This window comes from Amphibalanus amphitrite, unplaced genomic scaffold, assembly GCF_019059575.1.
Source record: "Amphibalanus amphitrite isolate SeventyFive unplaced genomic scaffold, NRLGWU_Aamphi_draft 000106F_arrow, whole genome shotgun sequence".
Taxonomy (NCBI): Eukaryota; Metazoa; Arthropoda; class Thecostraca; order Balanomorpha; family Balanidae; genus Amphibalanus; species Amphibalanus amphitrite.
The window spans coordinates 158671-178873 of record NW_024881601.1 but is presented as its reverse complement, the minus strand read 5'-3'; the positions used below and the strand labels follow the sequence as shown (position 1 = coordinate 178873).

Here is a 20203-nt window from a genome sequence, read left to right as displayed (position 1 = left end):
GTTTGAATATTAGAGATGAATGAGATTTTAATGAAACAAAGTTCCGAGTTAATACATGATGATGGCAACTAAGTTGACCAGTGAATCATTCCGTCAGTATGTAGGTCAGTCACTAACGATTAAATTAACTCGTTAATGGATTACGGAGCCGCCATCGGGCGCGGTCAGTCACCTCGTCTCCCTGCTCGCTGTGCATAGACGCGTCCAGACTCTCCCGCGAGGCGTGCCGGCCGGCGGACGAGGAGCCGGCGCGCCGCGCCGATCGGCCGCCCTCTCCGCCGCTGAGGAGCTGCTGCACGCGGCCCTGCTTCACCAGGTCCAGGCCGTACTGCCGGCCAGACCGGGTACATCGTACACACAGACGTACACAAATAGTACAGACAGTACACACAGGTACACAGTACACTACACACAAACGTACACAACAGGGCACGGAGGTATAGGTACTCAGATACACACAGAATCACAGCGGTACAATGACGTACAGCAGATGAAGAATAGAACGAAAACAAATGTTGAACAACGCTAAAAATGCCAAATTTCACCAGTGAGGAATCCTGTCACTACATGGTTTAAGAGAACGGAACCATTTTCTCAATCTTTGAGGGATGTATTCTACCAAGAATATTATTTGCTTCTGTGATTGAAGCTATAGTCACACCTGGTCCCGCGAGTGGTGGCAGAGCTAGCACACGTTTCAGAGGCAGTGAATTGCTGTGAACCATCAAAAGGCCTCAGTTCAGACGACACTGATTTGTGCCAGCACACGAACGAAATCGATGCAGAATATAAAGTAACTAAAGGTAGCCGAAAACTTCGAAATAATGCCTGAGACTGTTAAATACCACTATGTGCGAGCATCACTCGGCGAAATAAATTAAGAAATGTGAGTGACTCATACCAATGTCGACGTTACTCGAGCTAAATAAAGTGAGCGTTGCGCGGCGACCGGCTGTGCCGTGTACCAGGTGCAACTGTGCTGGCGTGAGCACTCCTTCACGTGAGGTCACTTGTGCAAAGCACCCCAAGCCCGTGATGATTCGCGCAGAGACTGTGCCCTTATAGCGAAATGAACTTCACAAGGCGCATGTGCTGAAAAGAGGTGAGCTCAAAAGGAAAGGCACACAATTCCAGCATTTAGCCGCAATTATGGCCAAAGCTAACACATGGGTACGAACGCCAGGACACACTATCCAAAGTGCGCCTAGCATGTGACCATCGGGGCTGCTTATGCAGCTGTGCACAGTGCAAGAACACAACACAGCTCAGTGAAAACACATCAGTCACGCTGCCGTCGGAGGCGCTCGCTACTCACCGAGGCCGGCTTGTCAGTCTCCTGTGACGACAGAGGACCGCGAGGAGCGGCGTTCAGGGAGCCGTTCACACAAAAACAGAGACGTTCGGAGGGATCCACCACCTACACGGGGCACGGACGGTCCACACGGCGAGAAAAGACCGGATCTGGCATGCTCAAACGGGGACTGATGCAAACTGAAAATCAATCCGAAGTCGGAAGATAGGATGATGCGACCGATGGATATTTGGTTCGACGGCATGCTTAGCTTACAGAAGCGGATCGGGAAAGCGGGAAAAAAGGAAAAGACAGTTACAGTTGGTCAGCTCACAAAAATGAAGTAGGTACACAAACTACGAGCATCGAACGGAACACAATGGTCGCGGCTACGAAACACCGGGAGGGTAATAATGCAAGACCCTCTGATGACCGCACGATAGGTGAACTGAATTTGTGCATACAATTATCTTCTTTTTGCTGCCTTCTACCTGAGACAAATTGGCGATTACTTCAAAAGCTTCAAAAGTAATGAAGACTATGTTAAAGTAGGGCGGGCGGGGGAGGGACAAGTAACGGCACAAAACGCATTGACGGACGTACACACGACATATACTGCACAGTGTTCGGTCGGGAAGGCAGGCAGGCAGGCAGGCGGGAGGGGCGGGTAGACAGACAGAACCAGAAGAGACCAGTCCCTAACCCCGCACAGGGCAAGCGAGAGACGAGAGAGACGCTAGACGCGCGGCTAGGACCGGAGCCTCAGAGAGACCAAGCAGAGACGAGCAGTGTACGCCGCGGCCGGCGCGGGTGACCTACCTCCTTGCGGGACCTCATGGCGCAATCCTCCAGCGTCTCGGCCGCCTCGTACTTGCCCTGACGTCGGTAGAGGGCGCCCAGGTTCTGCGGCAGACCGCCACCGGCTCCGGTCACCTCAGCACCGAACCCAAAGATCGACCCACAGCTCATAGACCGGCCTACAGACCAGCGAGTCGGCTACAGACCACCGAATCGGCCACAGACCGACGGACAGACACGGGAGCGGGGGCACAGGCGCAGTCCGGCCGGCGTGCGGTGCGTGACATGCGCTGCCGCGCCCCCGCAGAACGGCGTGCCATATGCTGGCCCAGCCTCTCCCGGGCCTCTCAGTTCCCCGCACCCCGCCCGGGTCCGATGTTGGAGCCGGGCACTGAGTCTCCCTGGTGAGCTCATACTTTGACAACGGCGCAAAATGTAGCCACGGGTTGATTACCAAGTAATACAGAGGGTAACGAGACTAAACCTGACCCCATCAGCTACCTGACATAATAAAATCAGCATGTGACTGCGCTAAAAGGTTGAGTTTCTCATTGACCCTAATGCGATACTACCGTTACCTAAGCAGTGTTCCACCCCATAATCAGATCGAGAGCAAAACCGAGTACCAAATAAGCCCGAACACAAAAAGACCACTACATGACATCCCAAACGATTCGGTAAGTTTGGGATGTCACTAATGTCTGCAATTTCACAAGTCACTAATGTCTGCAAGTTCTTGATCAATTATCATCCTCCATCCATCCAATCCTGTCCCTCGTCATCCTCCTTCCCCCGTTCCTTCTTTCCTCTCCCTTCTCCTTTCTCCTTCTGCGCACCTTTAGCGTGGTGGTGACGGTGGGCGAGTCGACCTTGGCCGCCTTGTGCCAGCCGCCGTACTCGCCATACGGCGCGTTGTCCTTGTTCTTGCTCTTGTTCTCCTCTCGCTCCTCAGCCACCTGCCAGATCGGCTTGCTGTCGCCTGTCGAAGGAGCACGGTCAGGCGTGGGTTGGAGGGGGACTGGGCTGCAAAGGAGGAGCAGGGGAGTCCTGACAACACATCGAACGAGGGCCGCTGGGACCCAGAAACTGCCGGACTGGTGGCGATAGAGTTATACTTATGCATGCAATGATTACATCTTCTGGTATGCAGCCGGGACGAACTTGTCCAAACCAGAACACCAGCTGGATATCAGGGAGCGAACTCAATATAACTCCGAATAAATGCCCAAACTCCCAACAGCCTACCCTCACATGCTAGCAGGTGTCATGTTCCTGCCATCGCTGGCGGCACTAACCACTCACCTCCGATCGATCCGAACTCCTGCACGTGCGCGCGGTCGAGCACCTCCTTGTAGAGCACTTCTGCTTCCTTGTATTTGCCCTGCTTCAGGTAGGCCGACGCCAGATTATTCTTTGTCTTGGCCACATTCGAGTCGTCCGGTCCCAGTTTGGTCTCGTAGATCTCCAGCGCGCGCTGGTAATACCTCTCCACCTCTTCGTATTTACCCTGGGGACGGACGGGTCACGGGAAGGTCACGGAAGGCCCACGGTACCACGCAGTAGTCACGTGTAGGATCGACTTTCGTGTCGTGACATCACGTCGTTCGCAGGCGGCTGACTCACTGCTCACGTTTCGGCACAAGCTCAGGGGACCAGTGATCCTTCTGTCGCAGTCGAATAGAAATTACAGCTTCGCTCGCCTTGGGTCAGCTATTTTAGTACCGCCCCACCATCCTTCAGCTGGCAGAAAGTCAATAACAGACGAAGCTCGGGATTCTTCTAGCTGGCCAGCAAAATCCGTGATCTATTGCCCGCGCCACAGTGGCAAAGTTTCGCCATAAAATGACAGAAAGTCAGGTTTAGTGGAGTACGACGCCTTATGGTTGTAGACACCAGGAATGCAAAGACAGAGAGCTGATTGAACCTGCGCGAATCTGTGCTCGAACACAGGTCTGGTTGTGTGAAGGCCACTTATCGCTAAAATTGACGAAATATACGCAAAAAATAATAATAATAAACAGCACTGTAATTCCTGACGAGCTACTAAAGATAGCACCGTTACTGTGCTACTCGAATGCAACAGAACTGAACGGAGGGGTGACAAACAATATCAGACAGGACACCCTGCGAACATCACAAGTCACCATCCAACACTCGAAGAGACTCACAAGTCACAACACTTCATCATAGCCCACTCTCGCCCCTTCCCACATGTCCTCCCTCCCAGTCCCGTGTCTTCCCCCTCCCAGCCTCCCGCCCGACCGCGGCGACCCACCTGGTTCTGACAGAGAAGTGCCAAGTTGTTGAGCTGCTTAGCCACGTCCGGGTGGTCGCGGCCCAGCACCTTCTCTCGGATCTCCAGCGCCCGCTTACAGAGCGGCTCCGCGTCCTTGTATTTGCCCCGCTTGCCGTACAGCACGGCCAGGTTGTTCAACGTGGCTGCCACCTGGAGGTTGAAGCGAGGAACACAGGTCAGCCGGTCAGCCGGTAGGAGCGTGGACAGTCACGCGGGCATGCGAGTAACACTAGGGGATATTAAGTCAGGAGATGGAAAACTACAACAGTAAAGAGAAGGAAATGGCTGGGCGAAGACCGGCGATCGGAGGAAATTGAAATACGGCCAAGTGAGCCGGGATGGTTGACGGACTAACGAAGCGCCGCCCGTATCAAGCCAGCCTGCCTGCAGGACGGACCGACAAAGTAGCAGGGCGCCACCGGGACCTATGGTCGGTCAAACCCCACTCACTAATGATGATGATGATGATGAATTGGGGTTTTTGGGCGCCCAGACTAGTGGTCATCGGCGCCCAACTCACTAATGTACACAACAAGAACAAAAAGACAAGGTCGCCAGTACACATCACACAACGTTATGCCGTCAGTACCACAAAGCCATCGCACATTAATAGCCGCTAGCGAGGACCAAAAGTACCAAAGTAAACACGCCAATGAGAATACCAACAGTGAGCTGGTGTGTGTTGAGGAGTTTGACACCTCAGGCATTCTCAACTCCTATGCCACCAGCATCATGACTGTAAACGAACGAAGCCCTGTCCTCTCTATGGAAGTCAGCCTCACAGTAGCCCCTAAACTTCTGGCCCGCTCCAACTACGCCCCCCAGTCTCGGTACGCACCGCCGGGTGGTTCTCGCCCAGCGTCTTCTCACGGATGGCCAGCGCGTCGTTCAGCAGGTTGGCCGCCTCCTTGTACTTGTTCTGATCCCTGGGGACGGGAGCAGAGTGCGGCGGTGTGGCGAGGGGTAGGCCTGAATGGTTCAGTTTTGGGTGAGGGAGAGGGGTGCTGGGGGAGCCCATAAACACAGTCAAGTGCCTCAACGGCGCAAGCTGCTTCAGACATAACTGCCGCGTGAATTCGGTATACCACCGGAAACTTTCAACACAAGCGAACACCGGACGGCCACCTCGATCCATCCCCGAACGGAGGGACAATATGATCTGATCAGCGAGTCATCTGACCTGTAGACGAGCGCCAGGATGTTGAGCATGGTGGCCACGTCCGGGTGGTCGTGGCCGCTGGTCTTCTCCAGGTCCTCCAGTGCCTGCTTACACAGCGGCACGGCCACCTCGTACCTGACGTGAGGGTCAGAGGTTGGGGTCAGATCACACACAGGGGCACAGCCATTAGTAGCTGAAGGGATCGAAGGGGTGATTCAGGAACGAACAATCAGCACATGTCAGCAATAGTACATATACATACATTATACACTATACAGACACCCACCTCATAAATACTGCCAATCTATAACAGCTTCACCAAAGCAAACGTAGCAAACTATGTCAAAGCACTGCAATCCCACAATATCTCACTGATCATCTCCGTTTCTTACCCTTTACCACATTGGCACGTTTTCAGCTCGACAAACACCGTTGCCAGCCCCATCTCCTCGTCTGATTCCCTGAACCTCATCATTCTCACCTGCCCTGGGAGGCGTACTGGATGACCAGTCATTCTCACCTGCCCTGGGAGGCGTACTGGATGACCAGGTTGTGAAGGGTGCGCAGCCGCGCCGGGATCTCGTAGCCAGCGTTCACCTGTTGCGCGAACTGGGAGGGCGGCGTGGGCGACATGCCACTGGTGCGCTCCTCAGACTCGTCGTCAGGGAACAGCTCGACGGCCGGGTTGGCCGACTTCTCCATCGACTCGGCAGTCGACTCCGACATACTCTCCTGGTTCTGTGGGAGGGAGAGAGGTGGCGGGAAAAGGTCAGTCAAGGGATATACTCCAGCTCAGGGAGAGGGGAAGGGGTCGGTAAAAGGACATACTCTGTTGGTTCTAGGAAAGGTGCGGAGGGGAGGGGTTATTTAGGATCAGTCGGGGAGTATACTCACCCGATTCTGTGAGAGTGGGAGAGGTTAAGGATCCGTTGAGGGGCGCCGCTTGGTTTACGTGGAAATGCGGGGATGGGAGGTGATGTCGGGTTGGCTGGAGAAAAGACTTGCAAGTGAATGAACGAACAAATACATTACAACCATTATGCAAAAGACTTCTGTTTTGCATCTAAGGAACAATCCGTCCATATTCATTACAAAGACATCTCATCTAAGTAGTCTTCCGGTATAATTGCCTCTTCCCTCTTGGGAGTCAAAGAAATCTAGACCCATCTAGCACCGCTCGAAAACAGACACCCAATTAAAGCTGACGAGCTTCTGAGACGCCAACACAGCACGCCTCTCGTAGCCCAGCCAGTCCTAATCTTAATTCAGACATCGATTATGGATTATGTCGTGTTGGACCATCACACGAAAACTAAAACATTCACGGCATGCGGTCAAATAATGGAGGTGGCGCCTGCTCGGCCTAGGAAAGCGGCTTTTTAGTGTGATGTCTGCCAGCAATGACACGGGGTCTAATGTCGGCCTGGGGTCAGACAACAGAGCGGTGGCACGAAGTGCGGTACGGGCAACTGCTACCGACGCCGAGCTTCAGGACTGGCGAGGGATGCTAGCTATCGATGTTTGACACAGGAAGGGCGAAACAGCAATAGCATTGTAGCACTTAACCCATCCAATTAACCGTCATCTTAATTTCGATTGAGAAAATAATGCACTTAAACCAAAACACATTAGCCTGAGCGCACTCCTCAGCACATCACAATTGATGAAGAATGCTGCCTTTGGCGAATGAATACAAATTAACAGGAAATTGTGTACATATGTAACCGCTAAGGAATAATTTACTTGATATGACTGGGAGCTTCACAGAGGAACTCACAAGGAAATTCTTAATCACATCTAGCATCTCGGGAAGGCAGTTTCCCGTTGCGTGCCCAACGTGAATATGGGAATGTCGGCTGCCATTCCATTCCACACGTACCGAACGGCCCAAATAATCCCTTGCCTGCGTTCTACTCAGCGAGCGGCGAGCCAGGCTGGACGAAATCCGATTAGGAAAATAAGAAACCAAAGGGCAATATACCGTCGCACGATACTAAACTGGTCTGACAGCGGTGGAATAGTGGGAACAGCTGAGCCACTAGAGGTCACAGCATGGCATCAATCAAATCCAATTTACGTGAGCTGTACTCACGACTTATGTTTATGCTTTTAGAGCGCTCGCGGCAGATATAGCCTGACAATTCACGAGCCATTCACTTCCACACAAGTTAGCCAACAAGGAGTTACGCTCTCTCCCCGATGCTACCAACTTTATCGGCTATCACTAAACACCAAGTCACCAGCGGCTGGTATGTTTTTTCACAGATGACGGTAGGCACATCAGCGGCGATAATCAGGAATCACATGACAGGCAGGATGATACAACTTTCCATCAGCGCACACGAGATGAAATTTCGATGTACCTACGCGAAAGCGTTTGCCCCTAGGCTCTCACTCCTGTTCATCCCTCTGACACCAAGCGGCCACGCCCTGACAGGAAGAGAAATTCAGCCATAACGTGTTCCATTCATTATTGCCACGTAACTGGACTCAGAACTGAAATCGAAATAAATTAGCCATGTCATACATACAGGCAGAGCCTCATGGAGATAGCATTATGTATGACACTAAGGTTCTCGCCGTAACTAATCGCTAATGGAATTGAACACAACTACACTTCCGCCTTTTGCAGCTCCGTATCACTCCCCAAAGAAAACCCAATCGAACAGTTGATGCTAATCTCCCTAATGGCTTTGCCAGACTCCTCCATTCCCTGGTGACCGTGGCACGCGGCACAGTTCGGTAAATCTCCCCCTTCGCATTAATACCTGGGCCAGACAATAGGCCGGTAATCCGTCCTCCTGCCCTGCTCTCTCACGCTAACCTAGACAAATGTCCGACCGGAGATGGGCCTTGCTGTTGCTACCTGCCACACAGCACCACCTGATCACACAGCGGAAAGTCACCCATCGCCCAGCTCTTTATCGAGTACTCGGCAGCCATCATCCGGCTCCCTCTGCACATTGCCAGCCTACCATCGCCCGAAAGTCATCCTCCAGCCACCCATCACCAGCTTCCAATCACCCTCCACCCTTCAGCAACCCACCACACGTCACCCATCATATACGACCTCCCACTATCCACCACCCACCACCAGACATGTGCTTGGATCCGGAAAAATGGATCTGAGATCCGATCCCATGGATCCCGATCCGAGATCCATTCAGATCATAGATCCAACCCCTCAATTTTGTCGAGAGATCTACTGGGATCATAGATCTGACCCCTCAATTTTGTCGCTAGATCCACTCGGATCATAGATCCAGGGGTCCAAAAACCTTCCACCCTTCCAACACCGGTTGGAGACAGAATTGGTGTCGAGGACTGATGAGAAAGAGACACTTCCAGGCTTTCGACTATGCATAAACATTTCCCGGGTTTCTCAAATCTGCTAGTTTTTTTTAGTATGCATTGCATTTCTTTATCATTTCATCGTCTTTATATCTCTGATTTTATCGTTGGCAGTGATAAATCGTGAGAAATTATCGAGAAAAATCTCTTAAAAAACACTGGCTCTCAGCTGTCCCCGGAGACAGCCAGAGGTGGAAGCGACCGACCCAGAGGTGGAAGGGCTAATCAATCAATAAGGGCTGATTCCCTAACGATCGAATAGGAGTATGACCCTTCCTGGCACTGTCCGTCGATGCATATTTTTTGACGCTCCCGAAGACACAGATATAAGTTACGTCATCTATTGAATGAAGGACCTTTGCATTTCATTCAGTATGCTGATAAAATTACGTAAATTTTATTCAAATATCTTTTTTTTTCTATAAGAAATTGATGAAAAACAAGAGTTGAAAAGAAAACTAAAAGAAAACTGAGCATATGGTCCTATAATGACGTCATATTTTGCACCAAGTCAGAACCAAGGTCAGAACCAACCTTGGAACCAACTGAACGCTGCAAACTCAAACTGGCGCAGTTCTGGCGCTTGGTTCTGGCGCATGTTGCTTACGTGCGGTGTGTGGTTAAATATTTTGATTTGGTCTTTTCTTTGTTCCTACAAGTAGTTCCCATGTTCTGAGATGCCCTATCTATCCATCCAGAAGTAAGGTGAAGTGCGGTGTTTGCGGCGTCGAGGTTGTGTATAAGAACCCAAGGCTCTATAGAACCTAAAGCGCCACATGGAAAGCAAGGTATCTCAATCTGTGCTGATAACGAATTCTGGCTTTGGACCTAGAGGAAAATGGCAGTCTTGGACTGGGTAAAAAGATACCTAATCATGTGTATTTCATGTGCCTGTGAACATCTTAAAATTTCAATTCATACTTTATAGGCATCTTTTGTTCTGTGAATCAAATTGTGGTATAAAACTATAAAGCGCAAACAATTTTACATCAATCCGTTCAATGCATAGGTATGACGAAACTCTCAACAGCTAACTGCAAGTTTACCTCTGATGCCTCATGTGTGGTTTTAGGAGAGCACTGTGATTTTACCTACCTGTTTGCAGTATTGTTTTATTTTGTTCCGCAAGGCTGAGAGGATTGGTAGTTTGTTTTTAAATGTCTCCTAATGCTAGGTATAATGTGGCACCAAATTATATGCATTGGTCAGCCTGTTAACTTCAAGTGTTATTTCAAATAAACTTTTCTAGCCTGTAGGTGGGTAGGTACCAATAAGTGACTCAGTTCCGAGTCCAAAGTAAGCGTTTCATGCCAATTTGTGCCAATAAACAGTATGATGATGATGATGATGATGATGATCATGTAATCTATGATATAAATAACACCTTACCTATCCCAAATTTTAACTGTCTCATTTCTTATGCAAAATGCAACTTTGACTTCTTCTCAAAAGCCAGCAGATTGATTTTCAGAAGCTGTTTTTGAGTGCTTACTGCTTACTAGTCATTGACAGGTGATCTCCAAATTATCCAACAGTTACAACTAAGCTGATTTTTCACATCACTTTTCATTGGATCAGCCAAAACAGGGCACCTGACCCCTTTTCTGGTTCACAGACAGGCCCCCATGGACCCTTTGTCTTGAACCTGTAGCCTCTTGAAAGGCTGTACACATTTTGCCACCCCATTGGAATGTTCTGAATATGTCACTTGCATCTAAATTGAGCAATCAAAAGGGTTCATTGTGCAAGCATCTCTGTTCCCATATGTAGGCATAGTTTTTATAAGAAATCAAACATTTGAAATGTGGCTGCTCCTCAGAAGTGAATGGCATGGGCTATGTTGGTAAATTTGTACTGAAACATCACTGATATGTGGCAAAAACAATATTATTCTGTATTAAGATTTAAGAATACAATCAAGCATTTCCTAGTCATCAAGAATAATAGATCATAAAGCATGTTGTCAATTTTTTTTAAGAATCCAACTGGAAAGTTACTACATGATGAATGCTGTGCCTGTCCCATGGCCTGACCAGAATGTCTATTTGTCTATGCCTTTGCCCATTAGGTACTCTGCTTCTTAGTGCCTAGTCTGATCCACAGCATTTACAGGTTTTAGAAGTTTAGGTTATTCTGAAATCTATCCTATAAGATCAGAGCTGTTTGTTTATTAAACTCGCACCCCACTAGGGGGAGGCTATTTATAGCCCATCCTCTCGCTTTTCTTGCAAGCAATCGCAATCGCTTTGCCTATCCTATGTGTCAATATATGTCACAGGTATATTGTCACATGTAGGTATATGTCAGGCCACAGATAACAGTAGTACTACTGTTATCTGTGGTCAGGCATATTGATACATTTTTGTACGGAGACACTTGACCTGTACGTTTCTAGGAGGGAGACAGTCGGCAAACTTTTTGGACCCCTGCATAGATCTGGCTCCCCAATTTTGTCGTGAGATCCATTGGGATCATAGCTCATAGGTGCTCAAAATGTTAACAACTTTCATTTTAATAAGAAGTTATGAATACCAAAGTATGGTTAGAAACAAACAATCTTATACAAAGGACATATTAGTAAAGGCATCCAGTTACATTATTACGAGCGAGCGAGCGCAGCGAGCGAAGCGAAGTCTTTTCAATATAACGGAAAAATCTCAGTATGAGCGGCCCGGCCCGGCCCGGCCTGTAACGCTTTTGAGAGGCTTATATCTCAGCAACCGCTGAACCGAATGGCCTGCGGTCTTTTTTGCTGGGTAGCCACATCCCTTCTACCCCGTAATTGACTACTTTTGATACATCTCAGTGACCGCCGTGGCACGTGCCACGTGAAAAGTCAAGGGTGTTCAAGCAGTTTTGCAAAAGTAATGATTTTGAGAGGCCCATATCTCAGCAGCGGCTTGAGCGATTGTCTTGCGGTCATTTTTATAGGGTAGCTGCATCCCTTCTACCAAAGGTCGGATACTCTTCATCTATGTGAGTGACCCCCACTGCACGTGCAAAATACAACAATAAGAGGTGCCAAATTTGTTCCCATTTCAGTAACTTGGTAATTACTGGGGCGATTTCGCTGAAACTTGGCATACAGGTAGGCACTCACCAGGCAATGCATTCCCATGTGTTGCGGTTAGGGTGCTACTGCACGTGCGCACGTGCAGGGGGGCGTTTCCAGATCTCGAGAACGGCTGGGCCGATTGCGCTCAAATTTGGTACACGGTTGGGGACCGGTTAGTAGGGTGCCGTGCAAAAGTCATTTTGGACCCCGTTTGCACGTGCGCACGTGCAGAATGCCGCTTCCAGATCTCAGGAACGGCTGGGCCGATTGCGTTCAAATTTGGTACACCGCTAGCGACCGGTTAGAAGGGTGCTTTGCACAAGCCAGTTGGAAGTACACTCTCACCCTTCTGCACGTGCAGGGCTCACTATCTCGCTCGCTCGTTCTTCGCCCAAAAGGCGTTTTACTGGTACATAATACAAAATAAAGGAGGCTCATGACGGTCACAACTTGAGAGAATTGAGTGACATGAAGATTATTTACATACCAACAGAAAAGTTTGCATTAACAATTAACATAGAGGTAAGTCAAAGTAATGACTAATGAACAATGCATTACTAGATACCTATTACCTACCACATCACAATTCATGTTAGAATCTACATAATGATATTGATAAGACAATCTTGCATTAGACAACCATGAGGCTTTCCAGTTTCCAGCTAACACAATTGATTGATAAACAATAAAAGATGATACGGACACATGTGGCTTGGTTAGGTAAAGGTATTATTGAAAGAAATATTTGAAATATAAAATAAACTGAGATATAAACAAAAGTATAAAAATATTCAACAGCCGGCGGAAGCGAAATATCAATTGTAATGGCCTTGGATATTTACCGTGAAATGATTATTCAGTATCTAAATAGAACTCGTGACGTCATTTCTAATAACAAATGAGCTAAGCGTTCTACCTTCGAGTATAATGAAAATAAATAAAAAATCAAACTGGAAATTCAAAAGGCTGGAGTTTTTTTTTTCAAAAGAATGTTCATTTTTTCTGCCTCACATAATTTTACGATACGATTGTTTGTGAATATCATCTTTGTAGCCTTGAATTTAATGACGTAAACGTAAGCTGAAACGGTATTACATAACCCTGATTTGGGTGTGCGCCTTGCATCTTTATTTTATTCACTTTTCAAAAGAATCACAATATCTTACGTCATTAGTTTGAAGGGCCTATTACGGGGAATGTTCTGGAATCATGGTTTTAATCAAATGAAGATTTTTCATTGGTCAAACGATAATGACGTAATAAAACAATATTACCAAAACGTGAGCTGTGAATTTCGTTTGTCTTTTTTTGGGGAGAGCTGGCTCTCTCATAACGAAAGCACAGCATGGCACCACACGTGGCAGTTGGGGCATTCCACGATAGATCGTACCACTTTTTTCCAATTTGACACCCTCATCTCTCGGAATTTGACGAGAATTGGACTCAGGGGTAATCAGGGGCTCTGAATCCACCTGTAACAATTTCAGGCTTATCAGATAAGTATTTTTGAGTTATGGTGTATAACATTTTTTGGATCTTGCTTTGCAGCGCTAAGTTTGGCGGGCTGTAACTCTAAGACGGATTATTCAAATGCCAAATGTTATATAACATTGAACTGGCAATGAAACAGAGATTAATATATATTAACACATGGTTTCCCGTGTGTAAATGGTTTTAACGCACGACGTGGATGGATTGGAGCACGAGTGTGTTAATGCACGAGTGAAACGAGTGCATTAACGCACAAGTGCTCCATTCCATCCACGAGTGCGTTAAAACCATTTATGCACGGAAACCATGTGTTAAACTAATTAATACATGCTTAACGGTGCGAATTTGAATTAAAATTAAACTTAGTCCACGACACTAAAAGGGCCTTTTATGGGAATTATTAGAATAAAGTCAATGACCCTTCCGAAAAACTTCAGTTGAGAAAGTCATCACTGCACGAGCGTGCACCAATTTAAATTGGTGCACGGCTACCTTCGAATTAACGCACGGTTAATCTCCAGTGAACGCACCGTAAAGTATGTATTAATATGCATTTTTGAAATTTCAAAAAATACGCTATTTTTGATATATGACATATCGAGTTTTCTTACATTTGTATTTTTTGGACTTTGGGACCAAATTTTTTGAATTTTTATTTCTTTAAAAAAAATATTTGGCTCATTGTTAAGAAATATGCCAAAAATTAGGAAGGTGTTCTTTCTATAAATGTATTTATTTTACGTCACGATAACGGTTTCCAATAGTGATTTCGGGAGGGGAGCTTACAAATGGCGTGGTAAAGCTGCCTAATGACATCACGGGTTACTGAAATTTCAATTGAAGTCTGAGTCATCTGAAAAAGGTGAAAAGAGGGTTCATCCAACCCTCTTTCTTATAAGCGCGAGGGTGAAAATGGCTGTTTGGTTCTGACATTGTTTTGGACGCCAATGACCATAGCTGTCCGAGATGAAAGTTACAGGACGCATGCATGGTGTCCTCCAGAGGTCTCACAACCTGTATATCTGGGAATTTTTGTAAGGTTACATGAGGTCAGGTCGGTCACGTGACATCACTGTTATAAATCAATGGGGAAATATAAAAAAACTGTTATTTTGGCGCCGAGAATGACCTAAAACTATCTCACGTACATGGTATCGTGATTTAATGTACTCCTTGCAAAGTCCAATGCTTCACTTTCGCATTTTTAACCTTGCGTGACGTCATTTATGACGTCATTAGGGTCGTACTAGTTTTTCGTCAATAACTCCCGATCAAATGGAGCTAGAGAGTCGGGAAAGCCACCAATGGACTCGGGAAGACCTTCCGAATCGAATGATATGCCATATGATACCCTTTGCCCAGCTTCGTGACCTGAGGGGCTCTGACCTGACCTTGACCCGAGGTCAACTACTTAAGTTGACCTCACCCTAGCAAAAAGTATACCATTCGATGCACCTGAGCTAGGCGAACACAATGATGCCAAAATCGCGGCTCTGCGGCCATTATTTGCGAAGTTAATTACTAAAAACCGAACCCGTAACTTCAGTCACTTGACCTGACCTCAGACGCTACCAGTTAACCTGAGACCTTAACCCGCGCACCGACGGGGGGGGGGCGGATATCCGCCCCCCCCTGAGGTTTTTCGCGGATAGCGGGAAAACCGCGGCGCGTAGCGCCGCGAAATTTGGTATGACTATTTCCTCATCAATTTTACACATGGTGTGCAAGTTTGAACCTCCTAACTTTTAAGGTCAGGTCACCAGGTCACTTTGAATGACCCAACCTCAAGTCACTTTTTTGCAACTTTGTCACCGTGCCAGAGCTACAGTAGATGTCGGAGGCCTTTGAAAGTCGCAGGATGTTATTAGGTCATTAGTAGCTACAATTTGTATATCTCGGAATTTTGATGTCGGTGACCTAAGGTCAGGTCAATTTCGCGACCTCCCCATTATAAGTCAATGGGGGAAAAATCAACTCCCTGTTTTTACCACTAAAACGGGTCGGAATGGCCCCATATACCATACATGACTTCACATACGATCAACCTTCACTACCTTGAGGTCTGTTTTGCTGTTGGGCAGCTGTAAGGTCATGTGACGTCATCAAAGGTCACCAAAGGTTTTTTGCCAATAAATCCTTACAGGAACAAGATACAGCCGCGCGGATGGTCTCATTGTGTTCAGCTCGTCAAGACGCATCGAATGATATACATGATGACCTCGAGGTCACGTGACCTGAGGTCAACCTTTGACCTTGACCTTTCGAGGTCAACATATATATCATTCGATGCGGATTGACGAGAGGATCACGATGATGCCCTTAGTTTGTTCCTATCTTGACTACTTCGAAAGTTATTCGAGAAAAACCCTCTCCATATCTAGCGCCGCCATTTTGACTTTTTCGACCCCTGTGACGTCATCTTTGACCTGACCTGAAAATGACCTTAGTAAAAATTGTAGACCTTGTCCGTGCGTATCCGATGCCGTTTACCGCTTGTCGCTATCTTGCTTCGTTCTCGAGATCTCAGGGGGGGGCGGTCATCCGCCCCCCCCCCCCCGTCGGTACTAAGTTGGCGCAGACCCCCGTCGGTGCGCGGGTTAAAATCGGGTACCAATCGCTGCGACTTGTAACGGCACACACGCTCGTTTTTTCCGCGAGGCTCTAGCTCTATTAGAAGCGAAACGGCGTGCTGGGGTCGTATCAACCCCTCCGAAACCCATTTTGTTTGCGGGAAAATGAGGAACTTATAGAAAGAACACCTTTCTAATTTTTTGCATGTCGATTTGCAATGACATGAAGTTAATTTTGAAAAAATAAAAATGTGAAAAATTTTGGTCCCAAAAGTCATTAGAGGCAAATGAAAAAATATTAAGGTTTTTCTCAACAATGTAATTTTTTCTTTGGAATTTTTAAATAGTAATACTAATTTTCGTTTCATCGCAAGCTTAGTGTTGTTTACTTTTTGTTGGTTGCTTAACCCGTTCTTGAGTTATAGGCCATCAGACTCACCGTTACAAACCGAATTTAAAAAAATGTAATGCAATATAACTCAAAAAGTTTTGATCTGAGAAGTCTGATATTTAACCAGGCGTCTTTGAGGCCTATGATTACCCCTAGGACCGATTTTCATTAAAATCTGAGAGATGAGGGTGACGGGCCTGGTACGATCTATCGTGGAATGCCCCAGTTGGCACGATGCCAAAAGTTGAAGTAGGTAATCTGAAGAAGTTGATGCCATTTTTGAACTTGTACTTTTATTAGGAAAGTATTAGAGGTTGGTTGCTATTCTTACTAAATCGAAATTGTGTTGCACATACTAATAGCTCATACGAACATTCTGGATTGGGATTTCATGCCTGGCAGAAGTGGATTGCTTGATTATTTTTAACAAAACTGACCTATTTCAATTTGGCTTCCAGGTTTGATTTCCTAACATCTGTCCATAGGCGGCGGAACAGGGGGGGGGGGGGGCACCAGGGTACAGTGCCCCCCATAGATTTTGGCATTTTAACATTAGCCCTACTGGCGTTGCATGGGAAAAATGGGACCAAAATGAAAATCTGCAGTGCCCCGCTGCCACTGCATCTGTCTTTACTGTTTGTTCATTGAATCAAAGTGGCTGTAGCTTGTTGATAAGATTGTCATCAATGCTGTCATGAAAAAGTTATAATTGGTCACAAAAAGTAGCAATGTGCATGTTCTTGGTTTATTTTAAATGTAGTACAAATGTTGTTGATTTAAATTCAAATTTAATGATGATACCTAATGATTACAACTGGTCTTAACCAAGTCCACAAGTGACAATTCTCAATTGTATTGCATTGTAAGGTGTACAATTATGTAGGATAAGGGTTTCATTGGCTACATGTTGTCGTGAGATCCATACAGATCATAGGTCCTCCACAAATTTTTGCCCGCTGGATCCACAGAGATCATAGATCCGACCCCTAAATTTTGGCGAGAGATCCCTTCGGATCATAGATCCAAACCCTGAATTTTGTCGAGAGATCCACTCGGATCATAGATCCAACCCCTCTATTTTGTCGAGAGATCCACTGAGATCATAGATCCAGCTCTCGGATCCATGCACATGTCTGCCCACCACCCACCTACAGCCCGACCCCCAGCCGCGATACGTCATAGTCGATCGATCGGCCGTCCGACCGGCTGGCGCGGGGTGCTGCCACCACCACCGCCACCGCCGCCGCACGAGTACAGCCCAGGTAAACAAAGAAAGCCCGCCGACTGGTGAACACTGGACAGGTAGGTACGCAACAATACAGCCCAGGTACACAAAGAAGGTCCGCCGACCACCAAGCCCATGGACAGAAAGGTCCGCACGAATATAGCCTAGGTATGTACACAAGCAAGGCCCACTGACCGACCGGCTGTCTGGCCGCTGGGCTGGTAGGTCAGCACGAATACAGCCCTGGTAAACAAAGAATACCGACCGGCCGGCCTCACTGTCCACTGTCCAATGTCCACCGGCCTCGCGAAGGAGCACGCAACAAAGAGAAGGAAGACTAATGACAGAGGGAGGGGACATCATTTGGCTACAATGGCGACCCAGGACAACCTTTCTTTTGTCAGGACAAGCTTCCTCAAACATAATCATTATCAATGTCATTTGGTGCTACTGTTGTAGAAGCGTTTCTGTATAAACACCTGACGGTTGACGTTCAGTTCAGAAGCAATTAATTATCTATCACCCAGCCATCGTCGACACACATTAGCCCTAATCCAGTCACACAAAGTCACCACGGCCCCATATTAGTCTCCTCCACTACCCGCCCTCCATACCACCGCCCTCAGCTTCCATCAGACGCCTCAGCTCGTTCAGTATTCGGAGAGCTCCCCCAGAGCCTACATCAGCAGTCCGCAAGGCGACACCGTCCGCCGCCCTCCCGTCGAGACGAATGGAAGCCAAGACGGCGAAATCCAGCACAGTAAAAAGAAATCAGGCGGTGCATTTTTCATTATCATAACCTGGTTGTGTACCAAAATAGCTGCGGGGTTAAATGATAGCTATGAGGCCAGGTTTGCTTTGTAATAGCGTTTTAAAAGAGGTAATTTAGGCGCTTCGTGGCTGTTCTAAAATATTGTCGAGAAGGTAACAGGGTTACAGTAAACATGCCACTTTCGAGCTTTCATCATCAAAAGTTCCAGCCTCACAGCAGTGCTTCAATGGAATTTGTGCACAGTCGGGGAAAAACTAATCAGCAGTTTCCAACATATTATGACCGGCCCCGGAGGATATACAAGGTTTGGCGCAAATTCGGAACACTTTGTAGTTGTAAATGTTTTTTTTATAGAATAAACTGAGAGGATAAACGTTATTTGCTCTGCGAATAGAATGAAAAATCAAAACTAATGCACAGTTTTAATATACACGGATGTGCAATGTGCATTGCAACAGAAAATAAACATCTGATAGCAGCCAATGCCAACCTAAAACGAAACACCAAATGTAGCCACAATCCACCAAGAACACCAACATTCCACAATTCTTGCGTTTTCGAGCGCCTGGTACGCACCTGATTGTCCTGGTCGTACTTTTTGATGGAGTTGAAGAACTCGAGCTGTTTCTTGTCCTCCTCGAGTTGGGCGACCTGCTGTTCGCTGGCCTGCAGCTTCTGCTGCGTGTTCGCCAGCTCGTCTCGCAGCCACGCGTTCTCCTGGAAACGACATCAGGACGGGAAGGAGAAGTGTTAAAATGGCCTTCCGGCTAGGAGAAGGTGAGTTCATGGTAAGATCGGGTGAAACATGCTAAGCATGAAACGGTAACAGGCGAGGCATCACACACTTAGCTTGTTTGATAGGTACTGTTGAATCACAGGTAGCAATTGAGTGTGGATGCGACACAGATGTACGAAGGAATACATCATCCGTCATTGCAACAAAGAGCAATTCATGACGGCAGCTTACGAAGACGCAAATAAACAATTATTTACCATGATTCAAGGGTTTAAAGAAGAGACATAAAGAGACACGGCGAAAAGCACAGAAGAAAAAGTCCATCAGAGACTGCCTCAAACATCCTGAGATCAGCAACAATGCGGACAACACGTTATACAAAACTAAAAAGAAGGGAAACTGATGTCACACAGTCGAACAGGCCAATCGGCATTAGTGTCTTCCATTTCACCACAATCGCCACATATTTGCATACATTGCAGATAAGCCTTGGGACGCTCAAACTGAGACCGTGTCTCATGGGATTTGTCTCTCATTCTCATAAAGTGCATCCCCAGCGAATAGCCTGACCAGTGAACATCGTAAGTCTGAGTGGACGGCCGACCCCGACCATGGAAGCCACAGAAATGTCGGCGAAAACCGTCCAACAGTCAGCCAATTTTCGAGATATTGTCAGAGGCGCGTTCATCCCGCATGGGAAAAGACGTTGTAAGGTTGTCTATGTGGTATGCCTCGCTTCGCGGCGTGGCATTACCTCTCCAGCCATCGCACGTTTCTGCGTCTGGATTCTCCGGAACCCTTGTTTGCCATGCATGGAATCTCATACAAGCTCAATGTGCGGCTTCCCGCCCCCTCCCGTCTGATGCGACCAGTCTACTTGTTTGGTTTCCTCTCCTCGATGCCCGTTACTGCGCGCATGGTTTCCGGTCTTCATGTCTGTTAGCGCTACGTCTTCAGATGGTAGACAGTACCGCGTTTCAGTTTGGTCCCGGTTCTAATTCCTTTGCCGCCTTTCCACTTCTGTTGCCACATTCCAAACTTTGTTCATCCAGTTTCAAGCTCAGATTT

The 20203-nt window shown here is 47.4% G+C and overlaps 1 protein-coding gene across 21 annotated transcripts in view; it reads right to left on the bottom strand.

The window, feature by feature from the left end:
• LOC122380759 (kinesin light chain-like) overlaps positions 1-20203 on the bottom strand; it is a 68052-nt gene that overhangs the window by 4427 nt on the left and 43422 nt on the right. For 11 of the 21 annotated variants that reach the window (XR_006256380.1, XM_043364180.1, XM_043364186.1 and 8 more), the window contains 9 exons: positions 18976-19116; positions 6065-6282; positions 5566-5679; positions 5224-5311; positions 4365-4535; positions 3392-3596; positions 2926-3068; positions 2111-2194; positions 173-328 (listed from right to left, as the gene is read on the bottom strand). Coding sequence is in view for 19 of the 21 variants with exons in the window: in XM_043364180.1 (XP_043220115.1) it covers positions 173-328; positions 2111-2194; positions 2926-3068; positions 3392-3596; positions 4365-4535; positions 5224-5311; positions 5566-5679; positions 6065-6282; positions 18976-19116 (1320 nt within the window). In the remaining 2 variants the exon portion in view is untranslated. Of the gene's footprint in view, positions 1-172; positions 329-1315; positions 1337-2110; positions 2195-2925; positions 3069-3391; positions 3597-4364; positions 4536-5223; positions 5312-5565; positions 5680-6064; positions 6283-18975; positions 19117-20203 lie in introns of all 21 variants that reach the window. The other 10 variants (XR_006256379.1, XM_043364177.1, XM_043364184.1 and 7 more) reach the window with 2 other exon arrangements.